Source organism: Lemur catta, chromosome 19 (genome assembly GCF_020740605.2).
Source record: "Lemur catta isolate mLemCat1 chromosome 19, mLemCat1.pri, whole genome shotgun sequence".
Classification (NCBI taxonomy): domain Eukaryota; kingdom Metazoa; phylum Chordata; class Mammalia; order Primates; family Lemuridae; genus Lemur; species Lemur catta.
The window spans coordinates 26,626,897-26,643,344 of record NC_059146.1 but is presented as its reverse complement, the minus strand read 5'-3'; the positions used below and the strand labels follow the sequence as shown (position 1 = coordinate 26,643,344).

Below are 16,448 nucleotides of genomic sequence, written 5' to 3'. Positions count from 1 at the left end.
AGAGAAACAGCCTGGAGTCTGGGAAGGGGAGGGACAAAGAGCCCCCCCCTTAGCCTCTCACTGAGTCTTTCGATGTTCTTGGCTGTGCCTCAGTTTCCCCATCTGGAAACCCCTCCAGCTGAGGGGAGGATGAGATTGGAAAAGCAGGGAGTTGTTATTCTATTCTTGTGAGGTTGGGGGGCAGACATCTGGGTGGATGTGTGGGGAGTGCTGGGCTCATCCGGGAAGTGGGGGGCCGGGGCTGACAGGGACTAGAGGCTCTGAGTTGGCCAAAGGGATGTTGCAATCCTGCCAGGGTCTTGTCTGTGCGGTCCCTTTCACAACCGTTTCCCTACCCCCAGTCAGACACGTGGTCCCGGGGGACACAAGGCCAGCTGACCTAGAGTCTGGGCTGGGCCGGGGCCACCCTCCCACAGAGCTGCCAGGGGTCACTAGCGGTCAAAGGCAGCTGGTGGGGAAGGGGGAAGCTGGACTCCAGCCCCGGGGGACGGATGTGGAGGTGGAAGGGGAGCAAGGGGCAGGCTTGGTGCCAGGAGGGGCCTGGGAGGGTGAATAAGAGCAGATGCACTGCGGGGGGAGCCAGGGGAAGGGGGTGGGGGAGGCCCAGTGGGAGGGCCGGAGGGGCACACACTGAGAGCTTCGCTCGGCTGAGATTTTTGCAGTTTAGACAGGCTGAAGAGACCCCCTAACCCCCCCAACAAAAAACGGGAGATTGGGGACCGTAAAGTTAAAAGCCCAAAGACATCAGGGAGGTCTGGGGTGCTTCCAGATGCAGGAGGATGGGGGAGAGGTTCAGAGAAAGAGAGTGGAGGTGACACGGGGGTGGGTAAGAGTGTGGGGTAGACTGGGGGACCCCAGCGACCTGAAGGAAGAGTTGGGGGAGCTGAGGAGCCTTGCTGAGAAGGGGGATGGTGGATGGATGAGGGGGCTTGGGGACACAGCGAGGATGAGGGGATAGTTAGAGAGAAGAGAGACCCTGAGGGGAGATGGCCACACGGAGAGGGTTGAAGGCTGTCCCTTGAGTGGGCAAAGGGGCTCTGGCAGGCTGAGGACCCCAAAGGCAGGGAGATTTGGAGAGGAGGGTGCTGAACAGCATGAGGCTTTGGGCCTAAGGGCTGTGCCGGGCCCCACCTCACCCCCAACCCCCACCAGCAAGGGGCAGAAGAGGGAAGGGTGGGTGGGCACAGGGAGGCTGGCGGCTGGGGAGAGGCTTGGGAGGAGGGAGATAGATGAACCTGCTCCGCCCCCACCACAGCCTGATAAAGTCCAGGGCGGGCCAGGACCTCTCACGCAGCTGTGCTGGGCAGCAGGCAGCGAGGATCCAGGTTGGTGCTGAGTGCCCGGAGGGACCCCCCCAATCCACACACGCGCACACACACACACACACACACACACACACACACACACGGGCTCAAAACAAGGAGTGGAGGGAGGTGGGAGGGAGAAGAGGTGCCACCGATCACCCCCAGCCCTGCTTCTGCTTGCAGAGTGCCCCTCCGGCCCCACCATGAGGCTCGCTCTGTCGCTCCCGGTCCTGGTCGTGGTGCTGTCAATGGTGTTGGAAGGTAAAATTGGGACAGAATTGGGGAGTTTGAGATTTGGAAGTGCAAAGCTGGCCGCAGACCTGGGGGTCAGGCTCAGAGGATACTTGAGAACTCCGGGGCCCCTTCCGTGTCCTGGTTGCCGTGTCTATGGTGGATAGGTGGGTCCCAAGGGTCTCTAAATGGCGACCCAGCAGGCAGCAAATCTGCCTAGGGGAGCCCTAGCAACTGATGATGCATTGAGTCCTCCACCTCTGGGATTGGCTGTCCTCCTTCTACAGCCTTGAAAGGGTGACACAGGGTGGGGGCCAGTGCTGAGTAAGCCAATCCCCAGGAGCTTGATCCCCATCCAACCACTCCCGTATCCCCCCATTCTAACAACGTGATCCCCAAGAATCACATCCTAAAGGCTCCCAATAACAAATTTTTGCCCACCCACCCATCCTCCTGGCAGGCCCAGCCCCAGCCCAGGCGGCCCCTGACTTTTTGGAGACGCTGAAGGAGTTTGGCAACACCATGGAGGACAAGGCCCGGGAAGCCATTGAGCACATCAAGCAGAGCGACATTGCTACCAAGACCCGGTTAGACCCCTTCCCAGGGCCCAGGTGGTCTGGGGTGTGCCGGGGGGAGCCCTGGAGGATGATCCAAGATTAACTGATTGAAAAAACTGAGTCCAGAGAGGCTGACGACGTCCCTGTGCTCACACAGCTGGATTTCAAGGTGTTCAGACTTCGGAGACAGGTTCCCTGACTCCTATCCGGGCCACATTTTAAAGATGGTTCTGGTGGGGCGCAGTGGCTCATCCCCGTAATCCAACACTTTGGGAGGCAAAGGTGGGAGGATCACTTGAAGCCAGGAGTTTGAGACCAGCCTGAGCAAGAGTGAGACCCCGTCTCTACAAAAAATAGAAAAATTAGCCGGGCGTGGTGGTGCGCATGTGTAGTCCCTGCTGCTCAGCAGGCTGAGGCAGGACAATGGAGGACCCAAGCTTGGGAGTCAGACGGACCTGGGTCCACAGGCTGGTGTAGACCCCCTTACTCCCTGTGTGATCTTGAGAGAGGGGCATCCCCACGTGCCTCAGTTTCCTCCCCTGTAAAATGGGTGGTTCTGAGGGCAAGTAAAGGCGAGGATCTGCAAGGCATCATTTAACCAACATCTGTTCCCCCTGGCAAGTTAGAGAGTCCTTCATTCATTAACCAATATTTATTGAGCATCTGCTAAGTGCCAGAAACTGTTCCAACATGTGGGATAAAACAGTGAGGAACAAGATAAAGTCTCAGCCCCCAGAGAGGTGACTTTCTAAGAGGGGGGAGGGGACAGACAATAAAGGATTTCCAAGAGGTGAGTAGAGATAGAGCTAAGGGCTGTGAAGACAAAAAACAGGGTGTGACAGCCAAGGACTCCGGAGAGGCTCCTTTAGCGGTGGTGGTTGGGTCTTCCCTGAGGAGCTGACACTGGCTGATTAGGGAAATGCAGCCAGGCCGAGGCTTGGGAAGAACAGTCCCTGTAGAGGGAGAGGCAAAGGCCCTGTGGCAGGAAGATCTGCAGGTGTCATGGGAAGGTGCCATTCCAGGCAAGGGGAACAGCCTGGGCAAAGGCAGGGAGGCTGGAAAATGCCTTTGAACGAGCAAGGGACAGCGGGCAAGAGCAGGCTTGGAGAAAGTGTTGGTGGCACGAGATGGCAGCCTTGAAAGCCAGTCCGGGTGCTCCATCCATCTGGGAAACTGATGCCCAGAAGTTGGGCCACCAGCCCAGCTATCCTCCTAGTCCCACAGACAGTGGGCATGGAGATCAGGGAGCCAGAGAGGAGGTACCATCTGGACACCCTGGGGGGTGGCAGCACGGTGACCTCCTCTCCCATCTCCCCCCAGGGATTGGTTTTCAGAGGCATTCAAGAAAGTGAAGGAGAAATTCAACTGAATCCTGAACACCCGGAGGGCCACAGCCCGGGAAGGGGCTCTGAAGTCTCCCACTCCCAGCACCTGTCCCAAGACTCCCTCCTGGATGCCCCAGGTCCCTGCCGCCCACCCCCCAACCCGCCACCAATAAAACTCCCATAGAAAGTTCTCTCTGAGTGCTTCGTCTCTGTGGAGCAGGCGCGGCGGGGGAGGATGGGGGCTGCGCCTTAGGGACTCATCGCAAGGACTCCGATGTATTGAGCCTAAACTATTAATACTTGCCGTGTGCTGAGGATGTTTTAACATCATGATCTCGAGAGGATCTTCACAAGAACCTTGTGAGCTGGGCCTTGATAATCCCATAAGGGCATTGAGGCCCAGAGAGGTGACATCATTTGTGTAAGGTCACACAGCCAGGAAGTGGAGAACTGGACTGAACCCCCAGCCTGGCACTGTCACTGTGCTACACACTCCTGGTTTGGTCGGGTAAGGGACTGGGTTGGATTCGTCGCTGCACACGGTAGGTGGAGCTACAGAAGAGGGTGAGGGTAGGACTGGGCTGGAACCCTGAAAGAGATGACACAATCCTCACCCTCCAGGTCTCACTTCCAATGTCCCCTCCTCCAGGAAGCCCTCCTTGCCCCCCAGGCTGGATCAAGCACCTCCATCCCCGTCCTGCCCACTCTAGGTCATCACAGACAGTGCTCTAGGGACTGGCCTGTTTCTCCCACTGGACTGAAAGCCCCAGAAGAGCAGGGCCAAGGCTGTTGTCACCACTGTGTCCCAGAAACAGCCCAATGTAGAACTAGTTACGATACAGGCAGATGAGGAAACTGAGGTACAGAAGGCTAAAGTGGCTTGCCCTGCCCGAGGTCACACGGCCAAAAGTGGATACAGCTGGGATATAAGCCCAGGCAAGGGGTTCCAGGGCCGCATTCTTACTCATTTTCCTCCTCTCTGAGTCAGCCTGCTGGACACACCACACGCGCCCGTACACACAGGCCGGGGCCCAGGGCTCATTTGCATCACAGCAAGCTTATTAAAATGCACCCACGTCCTTCATTAAATCGAATCCATATGAGGAGTCTGCACTGAGGTTGGCTATTTGGCATAGGGTGTATTCTGTACCTATTTATTTTATTTGATTTTTAGTTTTGTTTTTGTTTTAAGAGATGGGGTCTCCCTCTGTTGCCCAGGCTGGAGTGCAGTGGCACGGTCATAGCTCACTGCAGCCTCGTCCTCCTGGGCCCAAGCGATCCTCCTGACTCAGACTCCAAGTAGCTGGGACTACAGGTACATGCCACCTGACTAATTGTTTTTTTTTTCTTTTTAGAGATGGGATCTTGTTATGTTGCCCAGGCTGGTCTTGAACTCCTGGCTTCAAGCGATCCTTCCACTTTGGCCTCTTAAAGTTCTGGGATTACAGGCCTTCTGTACCTATTTAATCAAACAGTTATTCATTTTTACTTGGCCATTTTTCTAGTATTTTGAAGTCAATCAATTTAATTTTCAGGTGTAAGCATTTTCATAAACCCCAGCAAAGCTCTCAGGCTGGAGGCCCAGTACATGCACCGGGACGAGAAAGACAGACAAGCAGTGTCATGGAGAGAGTACACACACATGTATTTGAAGAGAGGCTCGAGCTCACAGGCAACGAGACTAAAACAACCAAAAAACACCACTCTTTGCCAGGCGCGGTGGTTCATGCCTGTAGTCCCAGCACCTTGGGAAGCCAAGGCAGGATGATCGAGGACGGCTCGAACCCAGGAGTTCAAGGCTGCAGTGAGCTATGATCGCACCACTGCACTCCAGCCTGAGCCACAGAGGGAAACCGTGTCTCAAAAAAAAAATAAATAAATAAAATTAGAAGAAAATAAAAAATAAAATAAAATAAAAATACACAGTATTTTCAGTAATACACAATGAGCACGTTCTAGAGATCTGCTGTACAACATCATGCCCATAGTTAACAGTACTGTATCATACACCTAAAAAGAAAATTTCATGAGGCCGGGCGCGGTGGCTCACGCCTGTAATCCTAGCACTCTGGGAGGCCAAGGCAGGTGGATCGCTCGAGATCAGGAGTTCGAGACCAGCCTGAGCGAGACCCCGTCTCTACTAAAAATAGAAAGAAATTATATGGCCAACTAAAAATATATATAGAAAAAATTAGCTGGGCATGGTGGCGCATGCCTGTAGTCCTAGCTACTTGGGAGGCTGAGGCAGAAGGATTGCTTAAGCCCAGGAGTTTGAGGTTGCTGTGAGCTAGGCTGACGCCACGGCACTCACTCTAGCCTGGGCAACAGAGTGAGACTCTGTCTCAAAAAAAAAAGAAAAGAAAAGAAAATTTAATGTATGACAACATGCTCTAAGCACATCTGAAGGATGCTTAAGGAGAGAAAGGAACGGGAGTGAGGTTGAAGAACAAAGGTGGGAAATAAATGTACAAATACAACTCTCTGCACCCTCCCAAATCAATGCCCCAAGCTCCTACAATCTCTCCTCACTCAGCAGCCAGAGAGCTCCTGTTAGAACACAAGTCAAATTGTGTCCTTCCTCTGCTCAGAACCTTCCTGACTGACACCCTCAGAGTAAAACCCAAAGAGCTTGCCAAGGTCTACCAGCTGGACACTGCCAGCTCCCCAGCACCCTTTCCTTCTCCTCACCCCTTCACCCACCAGCAGCTCCTCGCTGCTCCTCCCACACACTGGGCAGGCTCCTGCCTCAGGGCCTTTGCACTTGCTCTTCCTCCTCCTGGGCTGCTCTTCCCCCAGGTGTGCTGATATCTGCCTGGTTCACTCCTCACCTCCTCCAGGTCTCTTCAAAAATCAGCCCCCGCACATCACACTCCCCCATATTGTTCTATGTCCTCGACTGCCTTTCTTTTCAGCGTTTATTACCCTCTGATATATCATATCTATTCATTTACTTGTTTACTGTCTCCTGCTGTTATGTCAGGTCCATGGAGACTGTCTTGTTCCCCAAGTGCCTAGAACGGTGCCTGGCACACAGTAGGAACTCAATGGATACTTCTTGAATCAATAAATGAACATTTCCATTGCACTGACCACCAGCTGATGGGCAGATACTTGATTACCATTTATCACCCATTCATGAATTCATTAAGTCTAATTTTGTGATTTTCCTTATTTATTTATTTATTTATTTTTTCCTAACAGAGACAGGGTCTCACTCTTGCTCGGGCTGCCCTCGAACTCCTGAGCTCAAGCAATCCTCCCAACCTCGTCTATTTCATACTTTAGAGCCAATACATTTTTCTTCTCGGGTTTACAGACAGACCTTTGGGACTTTGGAGAGCAAAGAGTCCCTGATGATACCAGGAAAGAGACACCCAGAGAGTCCCAGATGCATAAATAAAAACGTTCACTCTTCAGGCGTGGGAGGACACGCTCAGACACGCTCAGACACGCGGAAGCCGCTGCAGCCCCACCCACAGCAGACACACCCCACAGCGGGCAGGGCAGGGATGGGGGACTCCACGGGGTGCCTGGCCCAGCCTAGGGGGTCATGGGTGCCTCCTGAAGGAAGGGCCGTTGGATCTGAAACCTGAAAGACGATTCAGAATTAGCCAAAGAGAATCGGGGACGAGTATGATGAGCACCATGATTTTTTTCCCATGAATGTTTATTGTACAAACAGATGAATGAAAAACTGGACACGACAATGAATGAACGGAGCCACTTTGGAAAACAGTTCAGTGGTTCCTCAAAAGTTAGCCTGAGTTACCACGTGACCCAGCAAGTCCACTCCTAGGTAGCCACCTGAAAGAAATGAAAACACGTGTGCACACGATAACTTGAACACAGATGTTCACAGTATTCTTCATTCAATAGCCAAAAAGTAGAAACACTCCAAACGTCCATCAACTGGTGAATGGATGAACAAATCCATATAGTGTATTATATATCTGGTGTACATATATGTGTGTCTATATGGTGGAATATCGATCAGTCATAAAAAGAAATGAAGTACTGACACATGCTACAGCATGGGCAGACCAAGAAAACATGCTAAGTGAAAGACGCCAGTCACTAAATACGGCGTGTTACACGATTCCATTTATGTGCAATGTTCAGAACAGGCAAATCCACAGAGACAGAAGGCAGATATGTGGTTGCCTGTGCTGGGGAGAGGAGGGAATGAGTGACCACAACCGGTTACAGGGCTTCCTTTCAGGATGATGCAAATGTTTTGGAATTAGATGGTGATGTCCGTGCAACCTTGCCAATATAGGGAAAACCATTGAATTGCACACCTTTTTAAAAGGGTGAATTTTATGGAATGTGAATTGTGTCTCAATTTTTCAAAATGTATGGCGATCTCCCAGAGAGAAGGCAGAAAGAAGAGAAGGAGGGGACATTTCAAACTCTTTATCACCCCCAGCTTCTTCTTAGAGGGGAGGCAGGTGCAGGGATTCACAGGGCGTGGGGATGGGGTCTGGAATGGTGCAGGGACTCTGGGGTGGAGAGAAAGAGATGAGGGTGATTTGGGGTGGTGGTGGCCAGGACTGGTGACTTGCAGGAGACAGAGTTGCAATCTCAAATATGCTCCCTGCTCTCAGAAGCACACAGGGGTCTCCAGGCCCTGCCCCCACCCCACTCCCTCCTCTGACTGCTCTGCTCCCATCCCCCAAGTGGTTGTTTGTGAGCTGCCTCTGAAGTCCACCCAGAACGACCTTCAGCCTGTTCCTGTCCCTGAGATGGGCAAACATTGCAAGCAGCAAACAAACTGCAAACACGCAGCCCTCCCAGCCCGCTGACCTTGGAACCGGGTCAGAGGTCAGAGATCTCCACGCCTCCGCCCCGGCCTGCTCCAACGTCCCTCTGGCCTTCTTAGATTCGGGGAGGGCAAGGCAGGGGCTGTCCTGGCCTGGCTAGGTAGCGGGAGAGGGTCCTGGTTCAAACCCACCACTTGCTGGTTGCACAGTCATCAGTCATCGGTAAATGGCCACACCCCCACCCTCGCAGCCTCAGTTTCCTCATCTGTACAACGGGACTGATAAAAACGCCCACCTCTTAAGGTTGTTGTGATGATGAAGTGAATGAATCACGTAAAGGCCCTGCCTGCTGCACGGTGTGTGTTAGGGAAACACGTGCGGAATAAACACCAGGTGGTGCTGACTGAGCACCTTTGCGGCACTTTAGGTGCACGGTGCGTTTTACCCTCCCGGGCAACCCCACAAGGTAGGTAGTCCCTGACCCCCACACGTGAATGAAGAAACAGGCCCAGAGAGGTTAAGCAACTTGCACCAGGTCACACCAGGCTCTGAATGCCTCGCGGAGCTGTTTTTCATAACACAGCACATGGTGAGTTTGTTTTTGTTTCTGTTTTTTTATTGTGGTAAAATATAAATAACATAAAACTTACCATTGTAACCGTTTTTAGGTGTACAGTTCAGTGGCATTAAGTACATTCATGCGGTTGTGCAACCGTCACCACTCCTCATTTCCCGAATGTTTTCATCATCCCAAACAGAAATGCTGGGTGCTTTGTTTACTGATTATGGTTAGCGAGGAACTCCAGGGAACATCTGCTGAACACCTGTTGTGCTCATGCTGGGGCCGCTGGGATGGGCCATATTCGTATTCGGCTGGAGGCCTCCAGGTCAAGACTGTCCTGCACAGTTGTTCAGGTTGTGGCCAAGGTTGGGTTGTCAGATTTTTTTTTCTTTTTATGGGAGAAAAGACGAAGAGCGATCCCTCTCCGCCTCTCCTCTAATTGGGTTGTCAGATTTGGCACATAAAAATGCAGGATGGCTGGTGCGGTGGCTCACACCTGTAATCTCAGCACTTTGGGAGGCCAAGGTGGGAGAATCGCTTGAGCCTAGCCTAGGCAACATCGCAAGAGCCTGTCTCTACAAAAAATTTCAAAAATTAGCCAGGTGTGGTGTCTCAAGCCTGTAGTCCCACTACTCAGGAGGCTGAGGCGGGAGGATCGCTTGAGCCCAGGAGTTGGAGGTTACAGTGTGCTATGATCACACCACTGCACTCCAACCTGGGCAACAGAGCGAGACCCTGTCTCAAAAAAGTTAAAAAGAAAAATGCAAGGCGCCCAGTTATATTTAAATTTCAGATTAATAGCAAATAATTTTTTGCATAATGCCCAGATATTGCATGGGACATTTATGTTAAAGAAAGTGTTGTTTATTTGAGATTCAAATGTAATTGGGCGTCCTGCATTTTGTCTGGCAACCCTAGACCGAGGAATCCAGGGCACGGTCTCCTGGCCAAGCCATGTCCCCGCGGTGTGCTGGCCCCTCCAGGAGAAAAGGGCTCATTTTCATCCTGTGCAGCACCGGGCCCAGCCTGATGTTGACGACTCCTACCACGTGCACCCGGAGCTTCCCTGCCCAGGCCCCACCCAGCCCTCACACAGGCTACAGGAGGCAGCTGCTTATTCTCACCCCCATTTCACAGGTGGAACCATTGAGGCCCACAGAAAAGAACATACTTGCCCAGATCACATGGAGAAGGAATAGGGGATTTGAAGCCCAGGTCTGCCTGAGGCCAAGAGAAAAAGCTGGAATTCAGGGCTGGGCGCGGTGGCTCACACCTGTAATCCTAGCACTCTGGGAGGCCGAGGCGGGTGGATGGTTTGAGCTCAGGAGTTCCAGACCAGCCTGAGCAAGAGCGAGACCCCGTCTCTACTCAAAATAGAAAGAATTATCTGGACAACTAAAAATATATATGGAAAAATTAGCCGGGCATGGTGGCGCATGCCTGTAGTCCCAGCTACTCGGGAGGCTGAGGCAGTAGGATCGCTTAAGCCCAGGAGTTTGAGGTTGCTGTGAGCTAGGCTGACGCCACGGCACTCACTCTAGCCCGGGAAATGGAGTGAGACTCTGTCTCAAAAAAAAAAGTAAATAAAAATTTTAAAATTAAAAAAAAAAAAAAAGCTGGAATTCAGAACTCAAGGGATGCTCAGAGGTGATTGGACTCCAGCCCACCAGGCAAGAGACAAAGGCTGGAGACGCAAAACTGTGTCGCTCTGTCCTGCCATCATCGCTTTGGCCTTGCTGAGGCTCTACCATGCACCTGCCTCTGTAGCCCAGTGGCTAAGGAATCTTAGAGACGAAAGAGATAGTAACAGCTGTGATCTGCGAGCGGCACGCTGCCAGGCTCTACGGGAAAAGCTGTCCTTGTATTATATCATGTTGTTAAATGTCCTGAAGTGTGGACTGTGGCCCCCATTTTACAGAGGGGGAAACTGAGGCCTGCAAAGGGAGCTGTCACTTGAGGTGGAGCCAGGGTTCAGATCTGGTTCAGTGCAGGAGCCCAAAGAACCTTCTACCTTCTGTCAGGCCAGGGTGCTGAGAGGGTGGGAGGGAGGGAGGCCTGTAGGGACAGGCACGGCCTCTGATTGTCACTGTCACCTGGGCCCTTCTCTCTAAAGTCCTTGCCAAGGGGCGTGGGGAGGTGGCCAGGGGAGGGCCCTGCTCAGTGCAGCTTTCCCTCCCCCGGCCTGGAGAGTTGAGCACAGAGGGACAGAGGGACGGAGCCCCCAGAAATGTCGCTCCTTAGATGCAGGTTCCGGGTCCCGCCCTCCCTCTGCTTCTGTGTCCTGGTCCTGGCCTATGTCGTGGGTGAGGAGACGAGGGTGGGCGGCCGTGGGGACCCACACCTGCGTGGGGTGTGATGCGGCTGTGTGTCATGTGGGGATGGAGCCTGTGTGCTTTGTGTCGGGGAGTGTGTGTGTCAGTGGCTGAGGGTGAAGTGTGACTGTGGGGTTGGCACAAATGACAGTTGTCACCTGTGAGCGTATATGTACAGGCAGAAGAGTATGCAGCCGTGGTAAACATGTATGTCCTTGACCGTGCGTGTGTATGTGCGCACGTGAGTCTCTATGGGGTGCGTGTACTCAGAGGACTGTGTGGGCACGTGGGGGGGGTCTGTGTGTGTGTCTTTTTCTCACACGCATTTCAATTTGTATTTAACACGTATATGGTGCCTACAACGTGCAAGGCACCATCCTAAGTGCATCATATGCATTAACTCTCAATTCTCACAGTCGCCTTGGGGTAGGTCCTATTACTATCCCATTCTACGGAAGGGGAAACTGAGTCTTGGAGAGGTTAGGTCATTGGCTGAGGCACACAGCAGGTCACATGGGTGTCTCTGTCCGAGCGTGTCTATGTGTGCCCGTGTGACGGCTGGGCTCTGCAGGCTTTGCGTAGATGCCGGGGTGCTGGCCTGCCGGATCTGTGCTGGGAAGCCAACCAGTGGCAGAAACTCTGGCCCAGCAGCAGGAACCGACAGCTCCTTCTGCTAAGCCAACATCCACGCCAGGGGACAGAAAGTCACCCTGTGCTCTCCCTCCACTGTCTGCGGAGGTAGCTCCCACAGTGTGGGGGGGTCACAGGAGAACTAAGGGGGCAAGGGACCTTCCTGGGCAGCAGGATCAGATGGCAAAAGCAGGCATCAGGAGGGGACTGTGATTATACAGGGGGAGGAGTTACAGAAGGAGCGGGGACAGGAGGGATCGCAGGCACAGGGTGAAAGGAGATGACCGGTGGCTGAAGGAGGAGGAGGGCAGAGGGACACATAAGGTGAAGCCTCGAGGCCAGAGCACCAGCAAGGGCTGCCCCTGGGATGAGCATGGAAGGAAAGGAAGGAGGGGGGTTCTGGGGTCCCAGCCCAGCCAAGGTGCCCTCCGGCTCCACCCAGCGTGCCAGACCCAGGTGCCTCTAGAAGCCCCGACTCCCCCGCCAGAGCTTAAGAAGAGTCACTGGAGCCGGGTGAAGGAGCTGATGGAGCCGCTGGTGACCAAGACCAGAGAGAGGTGGCAGTGGTTCTGGTGAGTGTCCACTGGCGCCTGGGCTGCGGGGAGGGGCTGGGGCTGGACCCCCGGTCTGAGGGAGGAGGGGCTGGGGGCCTGGATCCCCAGGTCTTAGAGGAGGGGACAGTGAGAGTTGAGAGCAGGGACTCCTGGGTCATAGGGAGGAAGGGGTGAATAGGGCAGAGAACCCCTGGGGGTAGCTGAGGTCTCCACTGTGATGTTCCCTCTCCTGCAGGGACCCCGGGACCTTCCCGGGCTTTCTGCAAACCTACTATGATGATCACCTGAGGGACCTGGGTCCTCGCACCAAGTCCTGGCTCCTCAGCTCCAAGGACAACCTCCTGAACCAGGCCCACAACCTGTGCCCCAAGCTTCTCTGTGGGGACAAGGACGAGGATTAAAATGTTCATATACACCGGAAGTGGTACTGAGCGCCTGTAGTTCCAGCCACTTGGGAGGCCAAGGCGGGGGGATTGCTTGAGCCCAGTAGTTCAAGTTCAGCCTGGGCAACAGAGCAAGACCCCAGCTATAAAAAAATGTTTCATATTCATACCTCTCCCAACATACACAATAAAGAAATTATTATCTGTGTCCCTGTCTGGATTTGTCCCCAACATGGCCAGAGATAACCCCACCCCATTTATTCCCGGGAGTTAATGAGTAAAAGAGGTGACAACCAAAAGGGGGAAGCCTTTGGAGAAAGGGGTCAGAGGATGACCACCTCATTGTGGGCTTGTGGGGGGGTGGGAGACTTCAAGGTGCTCGATTTTAGGAGGGTGCCGGCTGGAGAGCAGGTGGGGGTCCACAGGTTGCCATGGTGGCCCCTTGCCCAGAGCTCTGCCCTCATTCCCAGTGGATGCAGACCTCAGATCTGTTCTTGGTGTGGACGCCCAGAACCCCCAACCCCTCCATAGCCCCCAACCCAGCCGGTCTCTCTCAACGGTGAGGTTTCAGAGTGACGGTTCCCTGTGGCTCGACCTTGGGGGATGTCACTGCCCTTTCTGCCCCCACCCACCCCCTCAGCGGTTGTGTTGGCCAGGACTTTGGCCCAGAGCACAGACGGTGGAGGGGAGGTGGACCTCTCGAGCTATAAAGCCTCCCTCTGGCCGTTTGGAGCTAGTGAGAACAGCCCACCAGTGTCCGGTAAGAGAGGGGCCGCAGCAGGGGAGGCGGGGAGGACAGCAGGGAGGGGCAAAGATTGCTAAATCAGACATGGCCAGAGCCACCGCGTCGGAAGCCTGTGTTGGAATCACAGAATTCAGCACTGTAGGGTATTTGCCACGCTGTTCCTTCTCCCTTGGGTCGTTTCTCAACCTCTTTCTGCAGCAGTTTCCTCATCTCCAAAGTGTGGGTGGTGACACTGTGCCCTGCGCACAGTAGTCACCAAGAGGGCCACCCGTGTGGAGTTGGGGTGAGGACTGAACGGGCGGTGGGAGGACCAGGCCTGGTGCAGAGCAGCGCCCAGCACGGGGACACGCACCTGGCTAGGGTGGGCTCGTGACCGTGTCTGCAGAGTGCCTTCTTGCACCGACTCGATCTTAGCAAAAGGCAGCCAGCAGGGCCTCTATTGTGTTCACCGCCGGGCCTGGAACTGTTGAGGTGCCCAAGAAAGGCTTCTGGAGTGAATGAATGAATGAGATGACAGAATTAAAATGTTAAAGTCAGGATAGAATCACAGAATGTTGGAAAGTGAGGCCCAAGGCCACGTCCACGTCAACGCATTAGGAACTTGACTTGGGCAGGAGCGGGGGAAGGAGAGGAATCCCAGCCCCTTCCCCACGTGGGGTGGGACTGCAGGAACAGATGCCTCCAGCGGCCCCTCTGTGTTCCAGGTCTCCTGACGCCATGGGGACCCGATTCTTCCTGGCTCTGTTTCTTGTCCTCCTGGTACTGGGGTTTGGTGAGTGTGGGCTGCGGGGGAGGGGGCTCTTCAGGAGGGGGACGAGCTTCATGCATCTTCCCAGCCTAGTCCTTTTCCAAGCCTCTGTCCACTCCTCTCCTTCCTGCCTTGTTTCCCCTGCTGCAGCCCCAGCGGCTCCCCTGACACATTCTCCCCCTGCAGAGGTCCAGGGGGCCCTGCTGCCCCAGCAAGATGAGCCCAGCAGCCCGACCCTGCTCACCCACATGCAGGAATCTCTCTCCAGCTACTGGGATTCAGCCAAGGAAGCCGCCCGGGGCCTGTATCAGAAGACATACCTGAACACTGTGGATGAGAAACTCAGGTAGCACCTGAGTTGGAGAAACAGGGCCCAGCCCCTGACACTTACTGCACCCAGGACTCAGGAGTCCAGGCCCCAGCCCGTCCTCCCCCAGCCCCAGGGGTCCAGGTTCAAGCTTATATTCTTCTCAAGGCCTTAGTATTTTGCCCTCCAGCTCCCAGCTCCACCAGAACCCGGGATTCTGCCAGCCCAGCCCTGTCTACCTGGGGATCCAGGAGTTTCGTTTCCAGACACCTTTTCCCGCAGGACACAGGATTCTGGGCCCTCCAGCCTCCTCCGCTCTCAGCCCGGGGCCCCTCTCCCCAGGCCTGGCCCCCTCAGATTCAGAAGTCCTGTTCCCAGTGCCTCCCCCCTCCAACCCTCTGTCCTTTCTCCCCAGGGACATGTACAGCAAAAGCACAGCAGCTGTGACCACTTACGCAGGCATCTTCACTGACCAGCTCCTCTCTCTGCTGAAGGGAGACCAGTGACAGCCACCCAGGCCCCAGCACCCCTGGAGCTCACGACCTGCCCCAGCAGCGGACTTCGCCCCCCTCCCCCAGCCTGCTCCCAACTCTGAGTTCTTATCAATAAACAAACCCCCCAAAACCCAAGTTTATTCTCTTCCATGTGGCTCCTTGTCTGAGGACTCAGGGACCAAGATGGAGGGATGATTCAGTCCAGCCCACCTTTAACGAGTGCCTACTGTATGCATGTAGCCCTAACCTGGAGCCCGGTCCAGGAAATAAAGAGGTGAATAATGACAATAACTAACCATTAATGACAACTAGAGATGGCCCTTTACTGAGGTTCAGTTTTCTCATCTGTAAAATGACAGATCACGGATACAGCAATCCTCAGTGGCCTCTGGCAGTGTTCAGGCTCTGGGGTGACACTTTTAAATTTTTATTTATTTATTTATTTTAGACACAGGGTCTCGCTCTGCCACCCAGACTGGAGTGCAGTGGCACGATCATAGCTCACTGCAGCCTCGAACTCCTAGGCTCACACAATCCTCCTGCCCTGAGGGTAGCTGGGACTATAGGTGTGCACCACCACAACCAGCTAATTAAATTTTTTTTTTTTTTGAGACAAGGTCTTACTATGTTGCCCAGGCTGGTCTTGAACTCCTGGGCTCAAGCGATCCTCCTGCCTCAACCTCCTGAGCAGCTAAGATTACAGGCAGGGGCCACCATGGCTGGCTGGGCTGATACTTTAAGCTGGGCTGACACTTTGAGTGTCCAGTGGTCCTGTGACAGAGGGGAGAACGGTGACCGCAAGTCACTGCTGAGCTTCGGAAGTCAATGCCCAGGTTGGCTGGGACCCGAGAAGACAGAACTCTAAAGCCTGTCTTCTTTGACAAATCCTATACATTTGTCTCACGTGCATTTACTTCTTGAGACCCTATCAAGCCTTGTGGACACAGCAGGGAAAAGAAAGACAGTCCTGCCCTCATGTGGCCCCTCAAAAAGCTACTGGTCAGGTCCTGGCCCAGTTGCAAAGAGTTTTAGTGATTATAGCTTCGTACTATGTTTCCTTAGCTGCTGCCTCCTCATTGGTAGTAGCGATAACGTTTCCTGAGCTCCTACTCACAGCCAGCCAGGACCTCTGCTCCATCCTGAGGCCACAAACAAGGAGCCCCTTGCCCTCAGGGAGCAGGAAGTCAAATGGAGAAAATAATTTCAGCAATATAGGCAATGAAGAGAGATAAAGGCCTTAGCTAGGTGGTGTGTTGGGCTGCATCACAGTGCAGTGTGGTTGGCACTGTTGTTGCTGGAAAGTAGGGGGAGGGGAGGGAGGCACTGACTTGGCCCCCAGGTCAGGGCGGGGCAGTTAGTGGCTGGAAGATGGTAATGGCAGTGGGGAAATGCAGGCGGAAAGCACAGGGTGTGCAAATAAGAGCGGAGCCTCCAAGATCTGAGGGAGGACAGTGTTGGGCCCATGGACAGAGGGGGCTGGGGACCTAGACTCCTGGATCCCCAGGGAGTAGACCGTGGTCTCAGCCCCCCAGTCCA

General features: G+C 54.1%; 3 protein-coding genes across 5 annotated transcripts; all 3 read left to right on the top strand.

The window, feature by feature from the left end:
* Window positions 1-1,241: 1,241 nt before the first annotated feature.
* APOC1 (apolipoprotein C1) lies at window positions 1,242-3,608 on the top strand. The gene is made up of 4 exons (XM_045531471.1): window positions 1,242-1,325; window positions 1,488-1,565; window positions 1,996-2,122; window positions 3,413-3,608. The coding sequence occupies exons 2-4, from the start codon at window positions 1,508-1,510 to the stop codon at window positions 3,459-3,461; spliced, it is 234 nt and encodes a 77-aa protein (XP_045387427.1). The 5' UTR covers window positions 1,242-1,325; window positions 1,488-1,507; the 3' UTR covers window positions 3,462-3,608.
* A 7,287-nt stretch (window positions 3,609-10,895) lies between these two features.
* APOC4 (apolipoprotein C4) lies at window positions 10,896-12,650 on the top strand. Its single transcript, XM_045531470.1, has 3 exons — window positions 10,896-11,042; window positions 12,124-12,253; window positions 12,471-12,650. Exons 1-3 carry the CDS (start codon window positions 10,967-10,969, stop codon window positions 12,634-12,636), a joined length of 372 nt encoding a protein of 123 aa, XP_045387426.1. The 5' UTR covers window positions 10,896-10,966; the 3' UTR covers window positions 12,637-12,650.
* A 393-nt stretch (window positions 12,651-13,043) lies between these two features.
* On the top strand, window positions 13,044-15,047 carry APOC2 (apolipoprotein C2). 3 transcript variants are annotated; one of them, XM_045531468.1, is made up of 4 exons: window positions 13,044-13,378; window positions 14,068-14,135; window positions 14,298-14,457; window positions 14,834-15,047. In XM_045531468.1, the coding sequence occupies exons 2-4, from the start codon at window positions 14,081-14,083 to the stop codon at window positions 14,922-14,924; spliced, it is 306 nt and encodes a 101-aa protein (XP_045387424.1). In that variant the 5' UTR covers window positions 13,044-13,378; window positions 14,068-14,080; the 3' UTR covers window positions 14,925-15,047. The 3 variants fall into 3 exon arrangements, with proteins under 3 accessions (XP_045387424.1, XP_045387423.1, XP_045387425.1); XM_045531467.1 differs by lacking the exon at window positions 13,044-13,378 and adding an exon at window positions 13,482-13,506; XM_045531469.1 differs by lacking the exon at window positions 13,044-13,378 and adding an exon at window positions 13,558-13,646.
* The last annotated feature ends 1,401 nt before the right edge of the window (window positions 15,048-16,448 follow it).

Coding starts and splice junctions, on each gene's coding strand:
- APOC1 (XM_045531471.1), top strand. CDS start 1,508: ATGAGGCTCGCTCTGTCGCTCCCGGTCCTGGTCGTGGTGCTGTCAATG. Junction 1,566..1,995: donor GCTGTCAATGGTGTTGGAAG/GTAAAATTGGGA, acceptor TCCTCCTGGCAG/GCCCAGCCCCAGCCCAGGCG. Junction 2,123..3,412: donor GACATTGCTACCAAGACCCG/GTTAGACCCCTT, acceptor ATCTCCCCCCAG/GGATTGGTTTTCAGAGGCAT.
- APOC4 (XM_045531470.1), top strand. CDS start 10,967: ATGTCGCTCCTTAGATGCAGGTTCCGGGTCCCGCCCTCCCTCTGCTTC. Junction 11,043..12,123: donor GGTCCTGGCCTATGTCGTGG/GTGAGGAGACGA, acceptor GGCTCCACCCAG/CGTGCCAGACCCAGGTGCCT. Junction 12,254..12,470: donor GAGAGGTGGCAGTGGTTCTG/GTGAGTGTCCAC, acceptor CCTCTCCTGCAG/GGACCCCGGGACCTTCCCGG.
- APOC2 (XM_045531468.1), top strand. CDS start 14,081: ATGGGGACCCGATTCTTCCTGGCTCTGTTTCTTGTCCTCCTGGTACTG. Junction 14,136..14,297: donor CCTCCTGGTACTGGGGTTTG/GTGAGTGTGGGC, acceptor CTCCCCCTGCAG/AGGTCCAGGGGGCCCTGCTG. Junction 14,458..14,833: donor ACTGTGGATGAGAAACTCAG/GTAGCACCTGAG, acceptor CTTTCTCCCCAG/GGACATGTACAGCAAAAGCA.